The 27546-nt window shown below is 42.8% G+C and overlaps 1 protein-coding gene across 2 annotated transcripts in view; it reads left to right on the top strand.

Moving 5' to 3' along the window:
- Window positions 1-27546, top strand: part of ide (insulin-degrading enzyme) — a 96103-nt gene that overhangs the window by 15213 nt on the left and 53344 nt on the right. For both annotated transcript variants that reach the window (XM_052026896.1, XM_052026895.1), the window contains exons 5-11: window positions 4031-4153; window positions 13351-13463; window positions 19546-19708; window positions 20583-20675; window positions 21634-21725; window positions 22824-22904; window positions 24823-24926. In XM_052026896.1, the coding sequence (XP_051882856.1) occupies window positions 4031-4153; window positions 13351-13463; window positions 19546-19708; window positions 20583-20675; window positions 21634-21725; window positions 22824-22904; window positions 24823-24926 (769 nt within the window). The remainder of the gene's footprint in view (window positions 1-4030; window positions 4154-13350; window positions 13464-19545; window positions 19709-20582; window positions 20676-21633; window positions 21726-22823; window positions 22905-24822; window positions 24927-27546) is intronic.

Here is a 27546-nt window from a genome sequence, read left to right as displayed (position 1 = left end):
GCATAAACAAAACAAAATAAATTGACTAAATTCTTAAGTGAACAATGTTGATTAATTCAAATAACCCATTGAAAGAATGTAGAGTTATCATTAACTTGTTACACTTGGAAGATACATAACATAGCTGGTAATAACCAACATCAAAAACCTGCTATTGAATTTCACACCCAAGAACTTTGAGCTCAAGAATTGAGCAAGAAATAATCATGATCAAACTGATGAAATTGATCAAATAATTTTCTCCTTTGGGCCATCATTTCTCTTTTCTTCAATTATTGTGTACAGTATTATAAAGAACACTAGCCATTTTATAATTCTGAATCTAAATTTTTCTTAGTCATTTAATATTTGACAGCAGCAATGCTTTCACACATCCCACCCCCACCCAGTCCTGTTATTTATTGGATACTTTTCATGTTGGTCCTACTGTAGGTACTCCAAATTGTTGTGAATAAGTTCCTTCGGGGCTTTATTGCTTTGAAAATGCAATGACTGAAATGTGATAACCAGGCAGAAAAAACTTGTGGCATCAGCTGGCAGATTTACTATGCCAGAGGCTCTGAATGCTTTGTTACTTATGACTGAGGTGGATAAAAATTTTGGCCACGAAGGAAGTTGGCAGATGTGGGATAGAGAAGTGGAGTTCCTGTGGACATTAGGAATTATTTTATTGACTGGTGTGGCAGCCTCAAGGGGATGCAAGGTTTACTCCATTGTGTTCCCTTCAGCATCAGTTGCATCAAATAATTTAAATTTTTTCCTTGCTGCATTGGAACAATATGATATCAGGTGTTTCATGACAACCCATCTTACAGGCAAGCTGCAGTAGAAAATTGGCTTTGTCATTGGAGTAGTAATCTAGAGGCCTGGTCTAATCAAGAAACACAAGTTCAAATCCCACCATGAGAACTGGAGAATTTAATTTCAGTAATGAATTAAATAAATCTGGAATTGGAAATTGTCACAAAAATCAATCTGGTTCACTTATGTCACTTAAGAAAGGAACTCTGACCCTCTTGTTCCAGCTTTAGACTCCACATTCACCACTGACTTTCCTCTGAACTGGCTGAGAAAGTCAACGTTATACCAAAACTATAAGCTGTAAGAAAAGTAGCATACCTAGAACTGACCTAAGCAATGGATTTAGATGCAATAAAGACCCAGTATATTTGACCTGCACATTCCTTCTCATCAACACCTTGCAATGTAACTAAATGGAGATCACTATCCCATAAGATAGATGAGCAATAGCCTAGCATTGAAATACTTATAGAAATCATACTTTAAGGAATGATTTGGTGCTATTGATGAGCTGACTAAGTTTAGGACACCTAGTGCTAAACTGGGTTTATGATGATTGGTGAGAGAATCAAGTTGAGAAAATCTTCCATGCCTTCCTCTTCACCAGTCTTCCTGTTACTGATGCTTCTCTTTATGACAGTATTGGTAGGCCTAACCACCACAGAAAGTAACTTGTAGAGACAAAGTCTCATTTTCAAACCAAGAATGCATTCTACTGTGCTGTAAAGCAGTTTTTAAAGGACTGGATTTTCCTCAGCTTTCCTCATTGAACCAAGGTTGGTCCCTGACTTGATGCTGATGGTAGAATGAAGATTAACAAGCCATAGTTTTACAGATTATGATGCAGTATCATTCTGCTGGTTTCCCATAGAATCAAAAGATGCCCACTTTTGATCTTCTAGTCTGTTCAGGCCAAAGTCAGTGGTAATTATGAAGGCTCCCATCCTATCCACTGATGGCACACCTTAGCACGTGAATGCAGAGGTCTGGTTGATGTGTTTAAAACCATCTTGTCCTAAGTGAATGATTCACCTGTGTTTCAGTCCTCACTATCACTGAAAGCAGTTTATGTTCCCCAATATAATTTCTCCAATCTTGGTCTGTATGGAAACCATGTGGATTTTGGCTAATTTTCCATTTAGCTCATCTGTAGAACTTTTTGAAATCTGTAACTTCTTGGTCCACCTTTACTGAATTATGATTTTTTTCCTACCCATTCTTCGGGTTCATTGTGCTTTTTTTTGCCTGAGTTTATTGGATATAAACTGTTACTTTGTATGCTTTGTCCCTTTGACAGGACAGTTAATAATGATAATACATTTTGCTACTTTGTACTATTGCTATGTCCTTTCCATTTAACTCCCTCCCCTCCCTCATTTGATTTAAAGCTTTATCTGTAGTCCTTCAGCCCTAGTTATTTCATTTGCTCACTGCTCCAACCCAATTCAAATGTAGGCTGATGTAATGGGACAGTTCTTTTATTGATACTTGTGCCATTGTCCTAACAGTTTAGACCCATTTCTCCCATACCAATCATTTAGCCACATATTCCACTTTCTGCTCTTAGTGACCCTGTACCAATTTGCACATGGCTCAGGCAGTGATCTATAAGGAAGATGATTACAGCTGGTCAACCCTGCCCCATAATGGGGCTGGAATTCCTCAGGGCAATGTTCTAGGTCAAACCATCTTTTGTTATTGCATTTCTTGCTACCAGCAAGGTCAGAAACCAGAATGTTCACTGGTGCTGGAGTAGTTCCATTTGTGGCTCCTCATACATGAAACAAGATCTAGATGACACTCAGGATTTGGCAAGTGACACTTGTACTAGCCAAGGGCCAGGCAGTGAGCACCTCCAAGAAAAGGAAATATAGCCACATTTCCAAATGTTCCATGGCATCGTCACTGTTATTCATTTGTGTTATTTGTCAAATCTATCACAATAAATATCCTGGGGGTGATGTTTCCTTCCCATTGACTGGAAAATGAATTAGCTTTGTAGAGCTGGCAAAAAGTACTGTTGTTCAAGAAAACTGATGCAATTAGACTAGCTTGGCATTATCATCCAGTTGATTTAACCACAAAATTAAGACAGCCAGAAAAAATTCTATTTGGTATAGTGACAAGGTAATATGTTCTACATTTGAAAATGGTCTTGCACTGCAGTAATATTTATATCTTGAATTTGAGGATAAATCTACATAAAATCACATGTGGATAGCTTCACTCAAAGAATAATTGGATCAGACCTCTGATAAGCACTCCAGCACCAGTACAATAATTTGCTTTCCTTTCACGTTCTTGCTTGTATGAATGCTCAGCTATGAGTAGTTATATTGTATGCAAAAATAAATCTGGGTCATTTATACCCAGTTTCACAGCACTTCATGTAAAATTGTTTCCATGAAATTGCAAATCCTTTGCTTGTGCTTACTTTATCATTGTCACTACATTTGACTTGAAATAAGTCTTTAATTTTAACTTTTATTCATGTTTGGTAATGTGGACTTGTAGTCAATAAGACAATAATATTTATCACTTTCAAGAAACCAAACTAAATCAAGTCCCATTGGAAAGAAATGTCACTACTTTGGTAAATTATGAGGGAATGCTTCATTAAAGAGTGCTATGTAAGAACAGCTCCTTGTGTAACTGGGTTTCTTAAACTGCAATTTCATTTCTCCCCCCCCCCCCCCCCCCCCCAAGTATTTCACAGAAATTTGTTCATTAGTACAATTTGGGATCACTGTCTAAGCCAACATTTATCGGCTCTACTTAACTCTTGAATTGAGTGGCTTGCTGAGGCATGTCGGAGGGCTGTTGAGATCCAACCACATTGGTGGGTCTGGAGTCACATACAGGTCAGACTGGGTGAGAATGACAGATTTTCTTCCCTAAAAGATGTTACTGAACTAATCTCCATTCTTATGACAATCCTGTGGTTTCATGGTCTCCAATATGAAGACTTCACTGTTATTCCAGAATTATTTAATTTCCTGAACTTAAATTTTTCCTAGTGGGCCATAGTGGGATTTGAATGTGTCTCTCATTATCTCAGTCTAGTAATTTAACCATTGTGCTGTTCCCCTTGAGATACAAGCCAAATGAAAAACTGAATGGTAAGATGTGAAATGGAGAAAACAGTCACTAAATTATTAAAAATACAGTGTCAGTTGAGCTGTGATCTAATTTATCATCTGCTTAAAACTAACTTTATTTCCATTATTAGGCAACAAGTTCACCTTGGAAACTAGGCCAGCTGAGATGGGCATTGATGTACGACAAGAACTCCTTAAATTCCACTCTGCAAACTATTCATCAAACTTGATGGCTCTCTGTGTTCTGGGGCGAGGCAAGTATTATACTGAGTAATACTTAATCTATTATTCTTCATCTTCCAATGCATTATTAGCTGCTTCACTGAAAATCTTCTGAAATACCTAACACTATTGGGCTGTTAAGTTGCTCAGTATAATTGTCAGCAACTGATATTTAGGTAACTCATTTTCTTTAATTGCTGCTTGATCATTCCCAATTCCTAAATCAGCAAAGTTGGTTTCCACTTTTGTCAGAGTCTGGAGCCAAGATGGGTCAAGATCTTTTACACTTCGAGATAATACCTCATCCAATAATTCAGCCTTGATTTGAGTAACCCACAGGGGGAGAAAAAGACAGGTTGAAGTATTTTTTCTTGCACAAGGTGAAGATCATCAATTATTAACACTGCTGATTTTGAGGTAGCAAGCAAGCATGTTTTGATTCTTTGGTCTGAAACTGATTCCAGCATGTTCTCTCTGAACAGTTAAAGTTAATTTTTTGTCTGCAAAATCTGTGATGGATGAAAGCAGATTTTTGTATGTCAGAACAGATGAACATAGAACATGAAACAGTACAGCACTGGACAGGCCATTTGGCCCACTATGTTGTGCCAATCTTGATGCCAATTTATACTAAATGTCCTCCTGTGTATCATCCGTATCCCTCCGTTCCCTTCATATTTTTGTGTCTATCTAAAAGCCACTTAAACTCCTCCAAACTGCCTGCTTTCATTACTACCCCTGGCAACCTATTCCAGGGACCTATCACTCTCTGCATAATAGTAAAAAAACCTGTCCCTCACATCGCCTTTAAACTCCCCCTCACCTTAGAAGCATGTCCTCTGGTGTTTGACATTTCTACCTTGGTGTAAAGATTCTGACTGTACCCTATCTATGTGTCTCAATTTTAAAAACCTCTCAGGTCCCTCCTCAGCCTCCAACACTCTAGGGAGAACAACCCAGGTTTGTCCAACCTTATAGTTCCTACCCTCTAATCCAGGCTGCATCCTGGTAAACCTCTTCTGCACCCTCTCCACATCCTCCCCATAATGGGCAACCAGAACTGCACATAATGCTCCAAGTGCGGTTTGACTGAAGTTCTATATACCAGCAGCATGACTTCCTTACTCTTATATTCAGTACCCCTACAAATGAAGGCAAGCATGCCGTATGCATTCTTTATCACCTTATCCACTTGCGTAGCTACTTTCAGTGAACTATGGACCTGGACCCCAAGATCCCTCTGCACCTCAATGGTATTAAGGGCCCTACCACTTACTGTATACTTTCTCCTTTCATTTGACCTCCTAAAGTGCAACATCTCACACTTGCCCAGATTAAACTACATCTGCCACTTCTCTGCCCATATCTGTAACTGATCTATATCCCAGTATTCTTTAATAGTCCTGTACACTGTTCACAAATCCACCAATCTTGGTGTCATCTACAAGCTTGCTAATCCACCCATCTATATTTTCATCTAAATCATTGATATATATCACAAACAAGAGGTCCCAGCACCAATCCTTGTGAAACATGCCTAGTCACAGACCTCCAGTCAGAATAACAGCCTTCCACCCCTACTGTCTTCTGTGGGCAAGCCAGTTCTGAATTTTAAACTTGCAATTCACCCTGGATCCTATGCATGTTTATCTTCTGAATCAACTGACCATGAGGAACCTTATTAAATGCCTTACTAATGTCCATGTAAATAATGCCCACTGTCTTGCCCTCATCACCTCCTCAAAATAACTATCAAGTTTGTAAAGCATGACCTACGCCACACAAAGCCATGCTGACTGTCCCTAAGCAGGCCATGCCTTTCCAAATGTGCATAAATCCTATCCCTCAGTATCCTTTCCAGTAGCTTCCCTACCACTGACTTGAGGTTCACTGGCCTATAATTACCTGGATTATCCCTATTTCCTTTCTTGAACAAAGCCACAACATTTGCTACTCTTCAGTCCTCTGGGACCTTGCCTATTGCTATAGAGGACACAGATCTTTGTCAAAGCCCCAGCAATCTCTTCATTTGCTGCTTTTAAAATTCTGGGATATATGCCATCAAGCCCTGGGTACGTATCCACCTTAATGCTTTTCAGAAGACCCAACACTACCCCCTCCTTAATCTCAATGTCCCAGCACATTAGCATGCCCCACTGTTTTCACTATCCTCCAAATCCTTCTCCTTGGTAAATACAGACAGAAAGTACCTCTAAATGAAGCCTATGTAGCGGTTGCTACCGAGGAATAAAACAAGATGCTAGTCGGAGGATTGCCGAACAAGAACTGGTTTATTTTCCTGCCTTGCGCGGGCCCTTTAAGGGAGACTGTTCCCGCCCAATGAAACCAGCAATGATGTAAGTATTACGTCAGAGACTTTCCCGTGCGCGGGTTCTCCCCGTCGCTCGGAAAGACTAGGCCCGCCGCCATCTTGGGCCTCGTCGCTCCGACGCCGTGCAACCCGACTGGCGAGCCGGTTCACCCGACTAAACGGTGAGTCGCCATACAACCCCCCCCCCCCCCCCCCCCCAGAACCGGCGATACAGTCCCCAAGGTCCGTGGGCTGTGCCAGCTGCCACTTAGGGGGTCGGCCTCTGCATCGCGGCGTTGCAACCTCGACAGGTTGTTGCAGATCCAAATGGGCCAGTTTGAGGCGGTCTGCCGTGAAAACCTGTTCCCTGCCTCCAATGTCCAAAATAAAGGTGGATCCATTATTCCGTATGACTCGGAATGGTCCCTCATATGGTCGTTGCAATGGCACCCAAGGTGTGCCCCTGCGAACGAAAACAAACTTACAGTCCCGTAGTTCCTCGGGCTGGCAGGATGGGGCTTGACTGTGCCGTGAGGTGGGAATCGGGGCCAAGTTGCCAAGCTTCTCGCAGTCTTTGCAAGACTGCTGGGGGTTGTTCCCCTTGGTCCCGAAGGGCAGATATGAAATCCCCGGGGACAACTAGTGGCGCCCCGTACACAAGCTCAGCTGACAAAGTGCGGAGGTCTTCTTTGGGGGCAGTGCATATGCCGAGCAGGACCCAAGGCAGCTTGTCAACCCAGTTAGGACCCTTCAGGCAGGCCATCAAGGCTGATTTCAGATGGCAGTGAAAACGTTCCACTAACCCGTTTGATTGAGGATGGTAGGCCGTGGTGGTGTGCAGCTGCGTCCCTAGCAGGTTCGCTAATGCAGCCCAGAGACTGGAAGTGAATTGGGTGCCTCTGTCTGAAGTGATGTGGGCCGGAACACCAAAACGTGAGACCCAAGTTGTGAGCAGCGCCCGGGCGCAGGAATCAGTTGTGATGTCAGTCAGGGGGGGTTGCCTCAGGCCACCTCGTGAACCAGTCCACGATGGTAAGGAGGTACCGGGCTCCTCTTGAAACCAGCAGAGGGCCCACGAGGTCAACGTGTATGTGGTCGAACCTCCTACGGGTAGGCTCGAACTGCTGTGGTGGGACCTTGGTGTGTCGCTGGATTTTTGACGTCTGGCAGTGCGGACAAGTCCTGGCCCACTCACTGACCTGTTTGCACAGGCCATGCCAGACAAACTTGCTGGCAACCAGTCGGACGGTAGATCTGATGGACAGGTGCGCCAACCCATGTACCGAGTCAAAAACGCGTCTCCGCCAGGCTGCAGGGACTATAGGGCGGGGCTGACCAGTCGCAACGTCGCAAAGTAGGGTCCGCTGACCTGGACCAACCAAGAAATCTCGGAGCTGCAGACCCGAGACTGCGGTTCTGTAGCTGGGCAGTTTGTCGTCGGCTTGCTAGGGCCGTGTAGTCGACACCCAAGGATAGGTTGTGGATGGTTGGTCTGGAAAGTGCATCAGCAACGACATTATCCTTTCCGGAGACATGTTGGATGGCAGTTGTGAATTTGGAAATGTAGGATAAGTGTCTCTGCTGATGAGCTGACCAGGGATCGGAGACTTTGGAGAAGGCAAAGGACAGAGGCTTATGATCGGTGAAAGGCCTGCCTTCTAGAAAGTATCGGAAATGCCGGACCGCCAGATACAGTGCTAGAAGTTCCCGATCAAAAGCGCTGTACTTCAGTTCAGGCGGTCTAAGGTGCTTGCTGAAAAATGCCAAGGGTTGCCAGCGGCCTTCGAGTAGCTGTTCCAGTACCCCACCGCGGTGTTGGACGCGTCTACCGTGAGGGCAGTCGGGACGTCAGTCCTAGGGTGTACAAGCATCGTTGTGTCTGCCAGGGCATCTTTGGCCTTAACGAAAGCAGCCGCAGCCTCGTCAGTCCAGGTGATGTCCTTGCCCTTACCAGCCAGCAGCGAGAAGAGGGCGCATGATACGGGCTGCTGCAGGGATGAACCGATGGTAAAAGTTGACCATCCCAAGGAATTCCTGTAGGCCTTTGACTGTGTCGGGGCGGGCAAAATGGTGGATAGCGTCCACCTTGGCAGATAGAGGTGTTGCCCCGTCGCTGGTGATTTTGTGGCCGAGGAAATTGATAGAGTCAAGTCCGAATTGGCACTTGGACAGGTTGATCGTGAGGCCGAAATCACGGAGGCGGGAATACAGCTGGCGGAGGTGGGAAAGGTGTTCCTGGCGGTTACGGCTGGCGATCAGTATGTCGTCTAAGTAAATGAACACGAAGTCCAGGTCTCGGCCTACCGCATCCATCAGCCGCTGGAAGGTCTGCACAGCGTCCTTAAGGCCGAACGGCGTCCGAAGGAATTCGAACAGGCTGAATGGGGTGATAATCGCAGTTTTGGGGACGTCATCCGGATGGACCGGGATTTGGTGGTCTCCCCTAACGAGGTCCACTTTGGAAAAGATGCAGGCCCTGTGTAAGTTCGCTGCGAAGTCCTGGATGTGAGGGATGGGATAGCGGTCCGGGGTGGTGGCGTCATTCAGCCTGCGGTAGTCACCGCAGGGCCTCCACCCTCCGGTGGTTTTGGGGACCATGTGCAGGGGGAGGCCCAGGGGCTGTCTGACCTGCGAACAATCCCCAGCTCCTCCATGTGACGGAACTCTTCCTTTGCCAGGCGGAGCTTGTCTGGAGGTAGTTGTCGTGCTCAGGCATGAAGGGGTGGCCCTGTAGTAATGATGTGGTGTCATACCCCGTGTTTGGGCCTAGAATTTGTAAACGAAGGTGCCAAAATTGATGGGAATTCGGCTAGGAGCTTGGCGAAATTGTCGCCAGAAAGGGAAATGGAGTCCAGGCGCAGGGATGGTGGGGTGATTTCTCCCAGGGGATAGGTCTGGAGAGTGCTAGAGTGGACTATCCGCTTCCTTCGCAGGTCAACTAACAGGTTGTGGGCCTGAAGGAAATCGGCTCCTAGGAGTGGTCAGGCGAACGTGGCAAGGGTAATGGTCCAGGTAAAACGGCTGCCGCCAAATTGTAATTGAAGTGTACGGGTGCCAAAAGATCGTATCGTTGTACCATTGGTGGCATTGAGTAGAGGACCTGGTGGCCTGGCACGAGTGTCGCGGCCGGTTGGGGGCAAAATACTGACCTCCGCTCCAGTATCAACGAGGAAACGCCGTCCAGATTTCTTGTCCTGAACGAAGAGGAGGCTGTCAGCAGCCAGCCGCTGTAGCCATCAGCGGCAGCTGGCCCTGGCGTTTCCCTGAAACTTGCAGGGTGGGCGGCATCGACGGGCCTCCGCACCCCACCTCTGATGGTAGAAGCACAGCTGGTCACCCGTGTCGTCTGCATTCCTGGGGTGTGGCTGCTTGGTTGCTGGGGCCGGGCGAGGCGGGCGTTGGGCTTGCGGCCTGGTGATTTGACTGACGGACGAACCACTCTCGCGCTTGGCCCTCCACAGGCCATCTGCCCGGGCGGCCACCTCACGGGGGTTGCTGAAGTCGGCGTCAGCTAACAAGTGGATGTCATCGGGGAGTTGTTCGAGGAAGGCCTGTTCGAACATCAGGCATGGCTTGTGTCCCTCGGCCAATGCCAGTATCTCATTCATTAGGGCGGATGGGGATCTGTCCCCCAGGCCATCCAGATGAAGCAGGCGGGCGGCACGCTCATGATGGGAGAGGCCGAAGGTCCTAATCAAAAGGTCTTTGAAAGCCGGGTGCTTATCTTCCTCCGGAGGCGACTGGATGAAGTCTCCAACCTGGGCAGCTGTCTCTTGGTCCAGAGAGCTAACCACATGGTAGTACTTCGTGGAGTTGGAGGTGATCTGCCGAAGGTGGAATTGCGCTTCAGCCTGGTCAAACCAGACACTGGGCCGAAGTGTCCAAAAGGTGGGCAGCTTGAGGGCCACTGCGTTGGCTGCTGCGCTGTCGTCCATTGCGCGGGTCCAAAAGCTGTTTGGACCGTTGGGGTCAATGTAGCGGTTGCTACCGCGGAATAAAACAAGACGCTAGTCGGAGGATTGCCGAACAAGAACTGGTTTATTTTCCCGCCTTGCGCGGACCCTTTAAGGGAGACTGTTCCTGCCCAATGAAACCAGCAATGACGCAAGTATTACATCATCAAGACTTTCCCGCGCGTGGGTTCTCCCTGTCGCTCGGAAAGATGAGACCCGCCGCCATCTTGGGCCTCGTCGCTCCGATGCCGCGTGACCCGACTGCCGAGCTGGTTCGCCCGACTAAACAGTGAGTTGCCACACCTAGAAGATTATTAATGGAGGTTTTAATGTATAATGTTTGATCAGAGTATTTCTTCTTATTGTGGAATCAGTGATGAAGGGTTTATAGCACCTGCGGGGAGAACTCAGGACAGATATCTTTATGCTTATTGTAAAAGACATTGGGCTGGAATGCGCTGCTGACAAGATGGTGGTTTCACAGAGAACTTGTAGCTATCTGCTGTGTATTCTGGATCGTGCTCGTGCACTGCAGTGCATAAATAGGGATCATGCTGAAAACCTGACATGCATGTATCTGACCCCTCATTCTGCTTCTGGAAGTTGCTGAGCTGAGGCCTGATACAGTTTGTCTCTGGGCCTTTACCTTTATATACAGTGCACCCCCACTGATTTGATTATTTTTCCAACTGTCTTATGAGTACAAAGGCCAGCCAGCCTGCCACCCAAGGCTTAGGCACTATGCACCTCCCATTCTTGTGAAACAACTGAGGAAGGACTTTGAGAGCTATGCTCCCAGAAATAGTTAATATGGCTGCAAAGGTTTGAGTGGGATGGTGTTGAGGAAGGAAACAACAGGGATGGTTTGCCTGGGTCATTCACAATTCAGCCCACTGACAAATGCTTCTTTGGCTGATGTCCCTTCTACCCTTCATGAACTTTTCCCAATCCAAACCTGTTACCCATATTCCAAACTTGTGGCAAGTCTTGCTCATTGATCAGCTCTTTGCTTTGAGATCCATATGGTGCTTGCTCCAACATTTTAAGTTTAAAATTCCATACTTGTTTTCAAAGCCCTTAATGGCTTTGCTGCATTTTATCTCAGCAATACTTCTGAGATCTGTGTTTTTCCCCAATCAACCTCTTGTGCATGCTTTATTTTTAATCCCTCCACATTTGACATCTATGCCTTCAGTTGCCTATGCTTTGTTGCAAATTCACTCCGAAGCCTTCTTGGCTTTTTCCTCACTTTTTGCCATTTAATTTTTGCAATTTACCTCTTACTGGGCGTTTGGTCCGTTGTCCTAAATGTCTTGGTTTCTGGTTTTGTTTGATAATTCTCTTGTCTCTGGGTTGTTTTACAGGTTAAAAGCATTATATCAATGATAGATGTTGGAAGCATGACATGCTTTGCTGTGAGAAGTGGTTGATATATGGGAGAGTGGATAAATATTTTGAAATAGGAGTTTCAGCAAGGAAAACAATAATAAGGTTTTAGTTTGAAGTGCTCTAAAATTCATTTTGCACAGGTGCAATGGGCAAAATAGCCTACCTTGTCCTGCTATAAGGTGGACTCAAAATGTGCTTCTGCTCTGGGAAGTTCTTCATGCATGCACATGTATAGTTTGTGTGGAATGGACAGAAATTGTGATAACTGAATTTTTGAAGATCATTAGCATATTGGTATAAGACCATTGTTTAATAGGCACCTTGTAGTAATGTAATTTAGGGTAGGCAAAATTAGCAGAACATCTTGTATGTGACATGACACAATTTCCAATTGCCCAATAAATCTTTTTAGATGCTTGAGTTAATTTAATTTCTTTGCTTGAATTGGTCTGAGCAGAAAGTTGAATGCTTTAATGCATTGGGTATTAGATTACCATAGACTTTAACACTGCAACCAATCTGAATGAATGGTTGAAGTTTGTTTCCTTGTGTTCACAAGATCAACTACAAAAATTCCAATTTGATTTAGGTACCAACTGAGATTTACAGGGCTTCTGAAAGAAAATTTAGTTGATTTGAGCATTGTAAGAAAAGGGTTACTTGTAGGTCAGTGTAGCAATGTAACAATTGTCCTTGCAATATCTGAATTTAAATTTTGGTGCAAGTTGCTATTTCCAGTTGTCTTACTAATTACTTGAACTAAGTTTTTAAACAGTTTTATTCTTGAAAATGGACAGTATGGGTTCAGAAATCAATTTTTACTCACCCATGAAACACTAACCTAGTTATTTACCCTGCCTTGGAAAGTATCAAACTTAGGAATAATTTGTTTTGAGTTTATTACAGAATGGGGAAAAATTCTTCTTCCTATTCATCCCCCTTTCCCCCGGCTAAAAACAATTACTGCAACTATGTACACTTTTTGGGGTGCTGGTAGAACATGCATCATTGAGGGAAATTGAATTGGAACAAAAACTTTAATACTATATGGGTTTGAAGTATTGATCTTGCAGACTTTATTTGCTTAATCAGCACAATTTCAATCCACAATTGTGCTGTAGAAAAATAAAACATCTCCCCAATAAAAATGTCAATAGTTGTCCCATGTTGGAAAAAGCTGAGGAAGAGTACCTTTTGTTCAGAGCACCTTCCCCCTTGTTTAAAGTAGCATGAAAGCAGATTTTTCTTCATGTTTGCATAAAATTTCAATTCTTATGCTGTCTTAAGAATCCTAGATCAAATAATATTTCCTGATGAGGTCTCTGGGAGTATGTTAGAGCAATGTAGCAAACACTGAGAACTATAATTTTTGACAAGCTTAGCTATGAGATACTAGGAAATTAGAAATCTTCAGGTTACTTAAGTCTCATGCTCAGATTTACTTGTACTGCTAATTATAAATAACCTTCAAAATAGAGTACACCAGTAGTTGACCTGGATTTGTATTAGATAATACTACAAGCTTAAAAATAATGACTGTGATTTATTGTGTTTAAAATATCTACATTGGTTCCAGAATCCCTGGATGAGATGACTGACCTGGTGGTAAAATTATTTGCCAAGGTGGAGAACAAATCTGTACCTGTCCCTGAATACACTGAACATCCTTTCAAGGAAGAGCACCTCAAGGTAGCTGCATTACTTTGGTTGTATTTTATCTTATGGTTTTTATTGTCCCCACTACAAATAAATTAAACAAGTACATTTAAGAAAATCAATTCAATTTAGCAAGTTTTGAACATAGGCTTCCTTCAGTGATTAGAATTCAGACCAGTTTTCATAGATTGAAGCTAGGAGTCTTGAGTTGGATTTTGATATTGTAGTTTGAAAATTAGTATTATCTGTAGCAACACTCAGTGCTTGGGGAACTCAGCAGGTCAGGCAGCTATGGAGGTAAATGAACAGTTAATGTTTCAGGTCAAGACCCTTCATCCTGACTGGAAAGAAAGAAGATAGCTGGTACAAAAAGGTGGAAGGAAGGGGTGGATTAAGAGCTGGCAGGTGATAGGTGGACCCATTTGGAGGGTGATATGCAAATGAGGGAGGGGGAGAGAATGATGTGAGAAACTGGGAGGTGACAGGTGGAAGTGACAAGGGCTGAAGATGGGACCTGATAGGAAAGGACAATGGAGCATGGAATAAAGGGAGGGAGGTGGGGAAGAGAACCAGTGGCAGGAGTGTGGGTGCTGGGGTCCAATTGGACCATGAGGAGAGAAAAGAAAACATGGGGGATAAGGGACAGAGGGGGAGCAGTTACCAAAAGTTTGAGAATTTGATGTTCATACAACCAGGTTGGAGACTGCCCAGGCAGAATGAGGTCCTGGTCCTGTTCAAGTTTGTATTTAGCCTCAATCTGGCAGTGGAGGAGGCTGTGGACCAATGTGTTGGTATGGGAATAGGAAGTGGAATTAAAATGGCTGGCTACCAGGATCTCCCAGTGGCCAGCTATTTTAATTCCACTTCCCATTCCCACACCAACATCTGTCCACTTTGCAGCAATCCCCCTCCATTCCTGTGACCTATTGTGCAACTGCCCTCAATGTTGCTCATTATTTTGTGGTTTCTCACTCCTACTGATGAGATTTATCTATGGAGTTTTTTTTTTAAACAAAACATTCCAGTTTCCATGATGATTTGGTTGGAGTGTCTTGCTTTCTCTTGCTCTGCTTGCTATTCCAGATGCTATTGATGAGGTGGGAGGTGATATGCTGGTTAAAATGCTCAATTAACACAAACCTCTCAAAAGTCTACACATTTTGTAGGCATGCTGTCAGCTTGCAAAGCAAGAACCACTCACTGTAAAATCTAGGCCATGGTAGTATTCAACTTGTGACTTCTGGGTTGGTGCCCCAGTGCTGCAGCTATGAAACTACTGAACTTGTACAAATGCTTTATTCATCACATGGTAACTTTATTCACTTGAATGTGTGAACTCAACTGGAAGCTTTTTCTTCTTAAAGATACATTCATAATGAACACAGTTTACTTAATAATGGAAACTTTCAGCTCAAAATGTAAATCTACTGTATTCAAAAGTGATCCACATGAGACATTTAGAATATTGAACATCAGTACAGTACAGGCCCTTCAGCCCACAATGTTGTGCCAACATTTTATCCTGCTCTATCTAACCCTTCTCTCCCACATAACTCTCCATTTTTCTATCATTCATGTGCCTATCCAAGAGTCTCTTAAATGCCCCAAATGTATCTGCCTCCACCAGCTCTGCTGGCAGTGCATTCCACACATCCACCACTCAAAAAAAACTTACGTCTGACATTCCCCGAAACCTTCCTCCAATCACCTTAAAACAGTGCCCACACGTTAGCCATTTTTGCTCTGGAAAAAAGTGTCAACTCGATCTGTCTCATCATCTTGTACACTTCTATCAAGTCACCTCTCATCCTCCTTTGCTCTAAAGGGAACAGCCCTAGCTCACTCAACCTATCCTCATAAGACATGCTCTCCAATCCAGGTAGCATCCTGGTAAATCTCCTCTGCACCCCCTCTAAAGCTGCCAAGTCCTTCCTATAATGAGGCAATCAGAACTGAATATGATACTCCCAAGTGTGGAGTAATCAGAGTTTTCTAGAGCTGCAACATTACCTCATGGCTCTTGAACTCAGTACCCTAATGAAGGCCAACACCCCATGCGCCTTCTTAAAACTATCAATCTGTGCAGTAACCTTGAGGGATCTATGGATGTGGACCTTAAGATCCCTGTTCCTCCACAGGGCTAAGAGCTATGCTATTAACCTTGTATTCTGCCTTCAAATTTGATCTTCCAAAGGTTATCACTTCACACTTTTCTGGGTTGGATTCCATCTGCCCCTTCTCAGCCCAGCTCTGCATCCTATCAATGTCCTGTTGTAATCTACAGCAACCTTCTGCACTATCCACAACACCACCAACCTTCATGTCAATTGCAAACTTACTAACCCACCCTTCCACATCCTTGTGGAAGTCTCAAAAATCACAAAGAGCAAGGGTCCCAGAACAGGTCACTGCAGAACACCACTAGTCACTGACCTCCAGACAGAATACACTCCATCTACAACCACCTTGTCTTCTATGGGTGAGCCAATTCTGAATCTGCACAGCCAAGTTTCCCTGGATCCCATGCCTCCTGACTTTCTGAATGAGCCTTCCATGAGGAACCTTATCAAGCACCTTACTGAAATCCATGTACACCATATCAACTGCTCTACCTTCATCAATGCTGTGTCACATCCTCAAAGAATTAATTCAGGCTCATGAGGCATGACCTGCTCCCCACAAAGCTATGTTCACTCTTCCTAATCAGCCTATGCTTCTCCAAATGCCCATAAATCCTGTCTGAGAATCTTCTCCAGTAACTTACCCACCACTGAAGCAAGACTCACTGGCTGGTAGTTCATGGTTGTCCCTACTCCCTTTTCTTGAGCAAAGGAACAGCATTTGTCACCCTCCAATCATCTGGCACTACTGTTGTGGCCAGTGAGGATGCAAAGATCACTGCCAAAGGTGCAGCAATCTCTTCTTGCTTCCCTTAATAACCTTGGATATATCCCATCCAGCCCCAGAGGCTTATCCATCCTAGTGTTTTTCCAGAAGTTCCAGCACATCCTCTTTCCTCACATTGATATGCCCTAGTATATCAGCCAGTTGTACACCATCCTCACAAACGTCAAGGTCTCTCTCACTGGTGAATACTGAAGCAAAGTATTAATGAATGACCTCCCCTACCTCTTCCGACTCCAGGCATACGTTTCCTCTTGTCCCTGATCAGTCCTACCCTCACTCTCGTCATCCTCCTATTCCTCACATTCGTGTAGAATGCCTTGGGGGTTTTTCTTAATCCTATCCACCAAGGCTTTCTCATGTCCTCTTCTAGCTCTTCCAAGTCCATTCTTAAACTCCCTCCTGCTACCTTATAACTTTACAGAGCCCTGTCTGATCCTTGCTTTCTAAGCCATAGGTAAACTTCTTTCTTCCTCTTGAAAAGATATTCTAAGTCCCTTGTCAACCATGGTTCCTTCACGCTACCATCCTTACTGTGTCTCAGTGGGACAAACCTGTCCAGAAGCCCAAGCAAATACTCCCTAAACAACCTGCACATTTCTGCTGTGCACTTCCAAGAACATCTGTTTCCCAATTTACATTCTCAAGTTCCTGCCTAATAGCATCATAATTCCCCTCCCCTAATTAAATACTTTCCCATATAGCCCACACCTATCCCTATAAGGCTGTGGTAAAGGTCAAGGAGTTATGGTCACTGTCTCAAATTCTCTCCCACTGAGATCTGAAACCTGATCAGGCTCATTGCCTAGCACCAAGTCCAGTATGGCTTCTCCTCCAGTTAGCCTGTCCACATACTGTGTCAGGAATCCATTCTGGACACAGTATGTGGACTCTGCCCCTTCTGTACCCTTTACACTAAGGAGGTGTTAATCCATATTAGGGAAGTTGAAATCACCCATGACCTTGTTATTTTTCACACCTCTCAAATCTGTTCCTCAGTGTCTGTTGCTATTGGGGGTGGGGGGGGCAGGGTGGATGGATCTGTAGAGTACTCCCAATAGAGTAATCACTGCCTTCCTGTTCCTGACTTCCACCCACACTGGGTTAGTAGACAATCCCTCCAGGACATCCTCCCTTTCTACAGCTGTGATACTGTCCCTGATCAACAAAGCCACTCCTCCACCTCTTATCTCCATCCCTGTCCCTTTTGAAACATCTAAACCCCAGAATATCCAGCAGGTGTTCCTGCCTTGTTGACAGTCAAGTCTCTAATGGCCATAGCATCATAATTCCATGTACTTAACCACGCTCTTAAGTTCATCACCCTTGTTCCTGATACTTCTTATATTAAAGTAGACACTTCAGCACATCCAACTGACTGCAATTTTGCCCTTCCAACTGTCTATCCTTAGTCTTTCTATATGTTGCATCTACTAGTACACTAAATGCACCAACCTCTGACCTATCACTCAGGCTCCCATCCTCCTGCCAAACTAGTTTAAACCCTCCCTAATAGCTCTAGCAAATCTGCCTCAAGAATATTGGTCCCCCTCCAGTTCAGGTGTAACCCATCCCCTTTGTACAGGTCATACCTTCCCCAGAAGAGATCCCAATAATCAACAAATCTGAAACCTTGCCCCCTGCACCAACTGCTCAGCTATGCATTCATCTGCCAAATCATCCTATTCTTACCCTCACTGGCACACACAGCAATCCAGAGATTACCACCCTTGAGGTCCTGCTTTTCAGCTTCCTACCCAGTTCCCAATATTCACTTTTCAGGACCTCCTCCTTTTTCCTACCTACATCATTGGTAGGAATATATACCACGACCTCTTGCTTTTCACTTCCCCTTCAGGATGCTGTGGACACGATCTGAGACATCCCTGACCCTGGCACCCAGAAAGCAACATACCATCTGGGAGTCTCTTTCACATCCACAGATTCTCCTGTCTGCCCCCTTATCAAATCCCCTATCACTACCACTCTCTTCTTCCCCTTCTGCACCACACAACCAGGCTCAGTGCCAGAGATCTGGTCACTGCTGCTTTCTTCTGGTAGGTTGTCCCCCCAACAGTATCTAAAATGTTATTGAGGGGAATGGCCACGGGGGGGGGGGGGGTGCACTCTGCACAACCTGCCTATTCTGCTTCCTTCTCCTGATAGTCACCCAATAACCTGCCTCCTGGAGCTTAGAAGTCACTGCCTCCCTGTAGCTCTCATCTAGGAACTCATTCTCCTGTAGGAGCTAAAGGTCATCCAGCTACATCTCCAGTTCCCTAACACAGTCTAAGGAGCTGCAGTTGGATGCAGCTCAAGCAGATGTAGCTATCAGGGAGATTGGAGGTCACCAAGAACTCCCACATCTCACAAGACAAACACACCACTGACCCTAGAGCCATTCTAACTACACCAGCCTGGCACTAAATGAGAAATCAGAGAAAGAAACTTAACAGAGACTTACCTTGGCCTCTGCCACCTCTCGCCAAAGCCTCAGGTCTCCACTCTAACACTGGTCCACTCACATAATGGCTGCTCTGTTAATACCTACCTTCCTTTTATTCACTGCTGTTAATGAGCCAATCAACTCATAACAATTTGCAAATGTGCCTCTTAGATTCTTGCAAGGTGAAACTCACAGCACATGCATACAGACTCACCTCTTTTCAAAGCACCCACTCCAAATCTTGCTCCAACTCCCGACTCTGCAAGGTGAAACTCATACAAACCCCTTTCCACTTTTGTTTCTTAATTTTTCCAATTCATTTCATAATTTCAAGGCAAGAGAAATATGTGGAGATGCTGTAATGGTCTAACATCATAAAGCAGAATAGCAAATATAAATAATTGTACTGTATTTTGTTGTCATCATGCTGAGATTGTGTTCATGTGCAGAACAGGAGTATGTTGCAAAAAGGCTACTCAAAATGTTTTGATGTTTTGGTCAGCTGTTGCATAACCTTGCATTTACCAGAAATTTTCTTGCTAGTATGTTAGATCAAAAGATTGCTAAAGTTACTGGAATACAATTGATTTAGGAAAATTGTGTATGCACTCTTGACTTGGTTTTTCACTGTTTTTGCAGAAATCGTATAGATTCAAAGCCTTTTGGAAAAACTGAACATTGTTAGCAAAGTGTATAAATATATGTATAAAATTATGTTTGAATTTATAAGATTGCTGTAATAAAACCACATGATTTGTTTTACAGCAAATCTATAAGGTGGTGCCTATTAAGGATATCCGAAATCTTTATGTCACTTTTCCGATACCAGATCTACAGAAATATTACAAGTCAAATCCAGGCCATTACCTAGGACACTTGATTGGCCATGAAGGTCCAGGGAGTCTTCTGTCGGAACTCAAGTCTAAAGGTGATGGCTGGGATATTTTACTTTTTAGCTTTCATATTTTAGGTTTATCTTTGTAAGTGACGTTCTTTGTCAACTTCACTGGCTCCTTTGATTAACGTTCAGTCCCTTGTGAGGGTGATAACATTGTGTCCAATACTTATTTCTCCTTTTTCCTTATCTTTTCCCATCGTTCCCTTTGGCAAAAAGACACATGGCCTCAAGGTGGCATTTTGCATATGTTGAGAATGCTTGCCTATTTAGGTAGTGGAAGGAATATGCAAATTATGATGATCTCCATGTCTCTCGTATTTTAACGTTTGTTTCCATCTGGTTCCTTTTATCAGTGCTCACTTCTCACTTCCAGCACCCCAAAACCAAAAAGGCACATGGCAATTCTTGGTACTGAATATTATTCTTACCTGGTTATTTGTTGCTGCACTGAGTATGGAGGCCTGGCTCCTTATCCTCTTTTTTTAAAAGCTTTGGTGAGATCAAGATCTAGCCATGTGACTGGATTTGTGCACAAGCCCCATTTCACTGTAATGTGACATGTTAGCATCTTTGAATATATTCTCTTGTGTAATATTTTATAATACAAGTGCTGTGCCGTGGCTGTGAACCATAGCTTGACACTTGAGAGTAGAGTATCAGTACTCTGTGCTGTAACATTATCATGTATTTAATGAAGCATGGATTGTGGTAGTTCCATTGCACAATCTTGTTATTAGTTTCCAAATATTGAAGCCAAATACTAATCTTTCAGTCCTTCAAATATCTAGTATTGTTTTATTATAATGACTCAATAAATAATAACCATATTTTCAAAACATTTTAGAAATTGTTAGCTTTTCAAAATCAAAATGCATAACCAAACACTTTCCATATTTGCTATTAGGTTGGGTGAATACTCTTGTTGGTGGACAAAAAGAAGGAGCGAAAGGTTTTATGTTTTTCATCATTAACGTAGATCTTACTGAAGAAGGACTAGGTAAGTATAGTAAAAATTTCTTGCAAAGACATAGATCTTGTGCTCTATAAATTTGTATTGAGCTGGGCAAAATTTATTATAATTGATTAATACATGTCAAAGTTTTAGCACACAGATATTCCAGACTTTTTAAATATTGCAGGAAAACAAAGCATGTTACAAGACAAAAACACCTTGAAGTGCAGATGATATCATTACTGGCAAAGGAGATGTCTGAAATAAAAACAAAATGCTGGAAATGCCTGAAGTCAGAAAGCATTTATGGAAAGAAAAAGGGTTAATCTTTCAGATGGAAAAGCCTTCATCAGTTGCTGGACCTGATGAACGTTTCTGCATTTTCTGCTTTTACTTCAGATTTCCAGCATCTGCAATTTTTTCATCGTACCAATGCCCAAGTTGTACTTAATAACTTTTCAACATGGTAGACTTCTGCTAATTTATTGGTTTACAGTGTAAATAGGCAGTGTTTGTTGGGCTTGCAATGCCAGGACAGTATTGTACGGCAAGCAAAGGGCTAACTTACTAAAAGTAGAATCATGATTGAATTGAAGCATTGAACTTCCAAGCTGGAAGATCTTTTTTTTAGATTTTATTTACAGCGTAGTAACAGGCCCTTCCAGCCCAACGAGTCCGCGCTGCCCCTTTTAAACCCAAATTAACCTACCTGTACGTCTTTGCAATGTGGGAGGAAGCCAGAGCACCCAGAGGAAATCCACGCAGACACGGGAGAACGTACAAACTCCTTACAGACAGCGACGGGAATCGAACCCCGATCGCTGGTGCTGTAATAGCGTCGCACTAACCGCTATGTTACCGTGCCGCCCCTGTTTACTAACTTACGAGGAAAGAATGCAATCCATGTATACTAGGAAATAAAAGTGAAGTCTTTGGTTTCTTAATTCGTCTGTTGCAAATGACGTGTACATTTTTCTTTCCCCATCCCTTTTTTTTTACACAGTGCATGTTGAAGATATTATTCTACACATGTTCCAATATATTGCCAAGCTGCGTACTGAGGGGCCTCAGGAATGGGTTTTCCAGGAATGTAAGGTATGAGTGAAATATGACTTTGATCCTTGCAGTCTTTTGGAAATTAGACTAATAATTGATCTGTAGATTTTCGCAGAAAGTAACTTGAAGGAAAAGCTGTAGATTCACATTATACATATGAATTGTCTTTGCATTCTTTGTATTGTCATTAAGTTACTTAGTTTGTTTAGAAGATTTGTTAACAGCTTAAGCCAAGTTCAGAGGCCTCTATAGATCTAGGGATATGCTTTTATAGTACTGCAGGTACATCTGTTGCTCAGACTTTAAGGTTGGTTCAGAACCTTGAATTAACCAGGTGTGAAAAGAATTTGGTGTATATTTATTCAAGAAACAAGAATTTTAGACATATGTGTGTTATGTATGTATATATCACTTCATAGTTATGAGAGGAGGGAAATAAATTGCACATTACTGGATGGCAAAGCAAAGTGTTCACCAGACTTCTAGCAAGATTGGGATTAAATGGTAAAGAAGTGTATATAATAAAAATGAAGTGGAATGAAGCTACATTTATGAAGGCAAGTTTGCATTGATTTAATTTGGTTTGCAATGTTCCCCACAATTCCTGAAGGTCCTGTCTTTTGCTGGAACATGGTTCTAAAGTTGCAGAGTGCCCTGTTAATTCACTTCCATGAGTTTAGGCAGTGAGTATTGGTGGGCTATTCTACATTGGTATTTGACATTAAGCCTGATGTCAGTTCATTTATTTCTAGATGGCATTGTTCAGTGGCAGCAGTAATGCAAAACATGTAAGATTTTGTTTCTTCTCTATCCTGATGCTAGCCACAGGACCCTTCTGTTATCCCACCCAAGATCAGATGGCTTAACACAGACTTGTTTAGGTTTTTATAGGTGATTAGACATATTATTCAACTTGGCCATTGGAACATGTGCCTGAATTTTTATTACTTGGGATGCTCAAATCCAGCTAATTGAAGTGGCATTTTCTATTGTTCTGTGTCTCCTTTCAGTGCTTGCAGGAATTCAGAGCTAAGAATCCTTGAAATTCTTTACAGAAATTGGAGTAATAGGAACCCATGAATAACTTAATTTCTTTAGTACGAGACTATTAAAAGCTTTTCATTCTTTCAAATTCAGGATTTAAATGCTATGGCATTTAGGTTCAAAGATAAAGAACGACCACGAGGATACACTTCAAAACTGGCTGGATCATTACATGTATGTAAATATATTTTTGTCATGTACTCTATTTTAACAGTATTCCCTTTATTGTTATGTAAAACTTGCATGCAGGCAAATGAGATAAAAAAGCAAGTGTGAAGGAAATGTGTTATAAAAGATTGGCGAGAGTGAGGAAAAGAAAAGCTAGTTGCAAAGTGCAAAACAAATTTTCCTGAGTATTGATTTGCAGTACAGATTGAAATAAATTCGAGTCCTAGTGTAGAAATAAATTCAGTGGAAACCTTTTGAGGCAAGTATTTTTAGAAGGAGTTGGTAATTAGGGTTAAGTATTTTACTTAAAAAGTATTTTACTTTCAAGGTAATAATTTAGCACTGTCTGGTGTAGTTTTGCCTTGAATTGCAAGTTGAATAAAACTGTTAATTTTACTTAACAGAAACTAAATTGTTGTGGTCATAATCTCAAAAACTCAAATGATTAGTAGGAAAGTAGGTTGTCTAGTCCTCATACACCTTTGTCCAGATGGACATTTGTTGTGTCCAGCATATGAGTTGTATCCAGAATAGCCTATTTTGGGAATTCAGAAGAGCACTTTCATTGGATCAGTTGAATGCAATTCATTGTGCCTGACTTGCTTTGCTTGTAATGGCTACTAAGTGCACTGTAGCAATTTGCTTGGGTTTCTTTGACATAATTTTCCAAAAATGCATCCTCCATCACCCAGTAGGGCAGGTTTGAGAATGTCCCTACCAACAGTTTTCCTCCAAGTGGCATACCATTCTGACTTGGAAATTTTTGTCATTCCTCATTATCACTGGATATAAATTCTGGTACTCTTCAACCAAGGTGTGAGTACCTTCACTAACTGGACTGCTGCTGTTCAAGAATACAGCTTCTCACCACGCTGTCAAAGGCAATTAAGGAGGAGCAATAAATACAAAGAGAAGAGGAACTGAGAAAGTAAAACTGAAGTTGCATCTGTTCCCTTTAAAGCACAAATCTTGTGGTAAGAGGCAAGTTTTGTGATGTGGCTGAATGGATTCTCATGTGCAAAGTTTTTCACTTTGATTTTTGCCAGGAGCAGCCAAAGAACAGAAGCTAAGCACTGCACACAGTAAGTGTAGTCATGGGTCATGGTGTGCAGGGCCTGTCCATTGCTACATAACATGAAAAAATTCTTTAGGGACTTGACATTGCAGATGCTGGAATGGTGTTTTCCCTGGCTGGAGTTTCTGAAACTAGTTTTGTCTCAAAATAAGGGATAGGCCATTCAGGAGATGAGAAGAAATGTCGACACTCTCAGAGGATAGTGAATCTTTGGAATTCTCAACCAAAGAGTGCAGAGTAGATTGATAGATTTTTAGACACTAACCCAATATCCCTTTATTTTATTAATGGAGGAAAAGTGGCACCGAGATATAAGATCAGCCATGATCTTATTGAATAGAGGAATAGACATGGCTGGGGGGAGGGAGACAAATATTCTTATGCTAACATAGCCACTCCCATGTTCAAGCAGGATTAAGAGAAGACACTGAAAAAATGGAAAAATTAAGAGGAGAACTTTTGTTTTCTCATTCAATTCCTATTAATGTGCTCACAATTGAAAACTGAGTGCTAAACATGAATGTTAATTAAACTGCCTATTCTTCAGGTACCACATGCAGCTTTATTTGATCCATCAAAAAATTTTCTATTAAAGCTGATGCATCACAATACTAATGCTGCCCTTCATAATGTTGAATAATTCTTTTCAACATCTTTTTGATAAGATGTACAAGCAGCACGAAGTCCCCTGCACACATTAAACTGGATGATAATCTGGAATTTTTAGAGGTCACATTGTAATTTTGTCTCCTTGGTGCTGTGTAAAGTGCATTTGACTGGCTTGGAACATAGTGTATGTAATCCATGATCATTTCCATTGTTCATTACTTTTTTCCTATTCTTTCCCAGTACTATCCCATTGAAGAAGTTTTAGCAGCTGAATATCTATTGGAGGAGTTCAGGGCAGACCTAATCGAGATGGTGCTGGAAAAATTGACACCAGAGACTGTGCGGTAAGTTATTTTTGTGTTATTAGTGGCTGACTTACAAATTTTTTCATACTGAAATGTAAAGTTACTTCTTTATTATAGTAAATCATCCAGTCATGGTTATTTGTATTGATCTGGACAGAAGTTAAAGATGTCTTGTTAGTTTTCAATTCATTTATTAACAGTTACAATTCATATTTTATTAGTCTAGATTTTGAGGTTAGTGTCAGATGACTGCTGCAAGCTATGCATTATGCTTGCACTTCCCAATAGAATTTTAATATTATTTTGCATAGTAAGTTCTTGTTAGCCAACTATTCAGAAAACATCATATAGATCCCAGGTAAGGAAATATTTAATGGGTATTGCACCTTAGTTAGACCACACTGGAAATACTGCATAAATACCATGGCTGCAAGAGTCAGAAGCTGGGTTTCCTGTGGTGAGTGATGCACCTCCAAGTGACCCAAAGCATTTCTACCACCTACAAGACACATGTCAGGAGTATGAGGAAATATACTCCATAACTGCAGTGCAGTGCTCAAGATGCTTCATGCCATCCAGGACAAAGTAACCTGCTTAACTGGTACCCCATCAATCACCCTAGATACTCATTCCCTCCAACTCTGGCACATAATGGCTCCAGTATGTGCCATTTACAAAATGCACAGCAATTATTCACCTAGGCTACTCTAGCAGCACCTCTGAAACCCATGATCTCTACCACTAAGTATCTCAAATGGCAGCAGGCACAACGTCACCATCTGAAGTTTGCCCCGAAAGTGCATACCATCCTGACATGGAAATGTATCACCGGTGCTTCATTGTCACTGGATCCAAATCCTGGAACTCCCTACCCAATTGCACTGTGAGAGTACATCCACCAGAATGACTGCAGTAATTCAAGATGGTGGCTAACCAAGAACTTCAAGGGCAATTGGACCTGGGCAATAATTAATGACCTTGCCAGCTCTGTCCAGATCCTGAAAAATGAATAAATACAAAAAAAAAATGTTCTGGTTAGCATTATATAAAAAGGATAGAGAGAGACAGCAGATGATGTGGAGAAGATAATAAAAATACAAATAATGAGAAGGGATGAACAAGATGCCTTTACTCAAGAGAAGGATGCTGTGTGGTGACCAAGTCGGTCCTTAAAATTAAGGGTTTTGCTAGACTACAGCTCTGCCTTTAATACAATAATCCCAAGCAAACTTGTCACCAAACTCCAAGACCTAGGACTCAACACCTCCCTCTGTAACTAGATCCTTGACATTCTAACCAACAGACCGCAATCAGTGAGGATAGGCAGCAATACCTCCGGCACGATTACTCTCAACATTGGTGCCCCACAAGGCTGCATCCTAAGCCCTCTACTCCCTATACACTCATGACGGTGTGGCCAGATTCTGCTCTAACTCCGTCGGCAAGTTTGCGGATGATGCCGCCGTTGTAGGCCATATCTCAAACAGTGATGAGTCAGAGTACAGGAAGGAGATAGAAAACTTAGTGCAAAGGTGTCATGACAACAACCTTTCCCTCAATGTCAACAAAAAAAAAAGAGCTGGTCATTGACTTCAGGAAAGGGGGCGGTGTACATGCACCTGTCGACATCAATGATGCTGAGGTTGAGAGCTTCAAGTTCCTGGGAGTGAACATCACCAACAGCCTGTCCTGATCAAATCATGTAGATGCCACAGCCAAGAAAGCTCACCAGTGCCTCTACTTCCTCAGGAGGCTAAAGAAATTCGGTTTGTCCCCTATGACACTCACCAACTTTTATCAATGCACCATAGAAAGCATCCTATCTGGATGCATCACGGCTTGGTACGGCAACTGTTCTGGCCAGGGCCACAAGAAACTGCAGAGAGTTGTGGACATAGCCCAGCGCATCACGGACACCAGCCTCCCCTCCTTGGACTCTGTCTTTACTTCTCGCTGTCTTGGTGAAGCAGCCAGCATAATCAAAGACAGGACATTCTCTCTTCTCTCCTCTTCCATCAGGTAGAAGATACAGGAGCCTGAGGGCACGTACCACCAGACTTAAGGACAGCTTCTACCCCACTGTGATAAGACTATAGAACGGTTCCCTTATACAATGAGATGGACTATGACCTCACGATCTACCTTGTTGTGACCTTGCACCTTATTGCACTGCACTTTCTCTGTAGCTGTGACACTTTACTCTACTATTACTGTTTTTATCTGTACTACCTCAATGCGTTCTGTACTAACCCAATGTAACTGCACTGTGTAACGAATTGACCTGTATGATCGCTATGCAAGACAAGTTTTTCACTGTACCTCGGTACAAGTGACAGTAATAAACCAATACCAATACCAAGCTGAGGAAGAAAAATATTTCCAAGAATATATAAAAGACAATCTCCAAAAATCCAAAAGGAAATTCAGAGGAAACTTTACACAAAGGGTAGTGAAGGTGTAGAACTCGTTTCTAGGAGTGATCAGTGTGATGATTATAGATGCAGTTAAGGGGGTGCTGGACAAGTACATAATGGAGAATGGAACGGAGATTTATGCTGAGTTTTGATAAAGAAAGCCCAAAGGAGATTTGAGCAGAACAGAAAGGCAGGTATGGACTATTTGGACCAAATTGTCTGTGCTATCTGTCCTTAATAGAACA

Source organism: Pristis pectinata, chromosome 12, assembly GCF_009764475.1.
Source record: "Pristis pectinata isolate sPriPec2 chromosome 12, sPriPec2.1.pri, whole genome shotgun sequence".
Taxonomy (NCBI): domain Eukaryota; kingdom Metazoa; phylum Chordata; class Chondrichthyes; order Rhinopristiformes; family Pristidae; genus Pristis; species Pristis pectinata.
The sequence above is the reverse complement of the archived record's forward strand: the minus strand, read 5'-3'. Positions and strand labels throughout refer to the sequence as shown.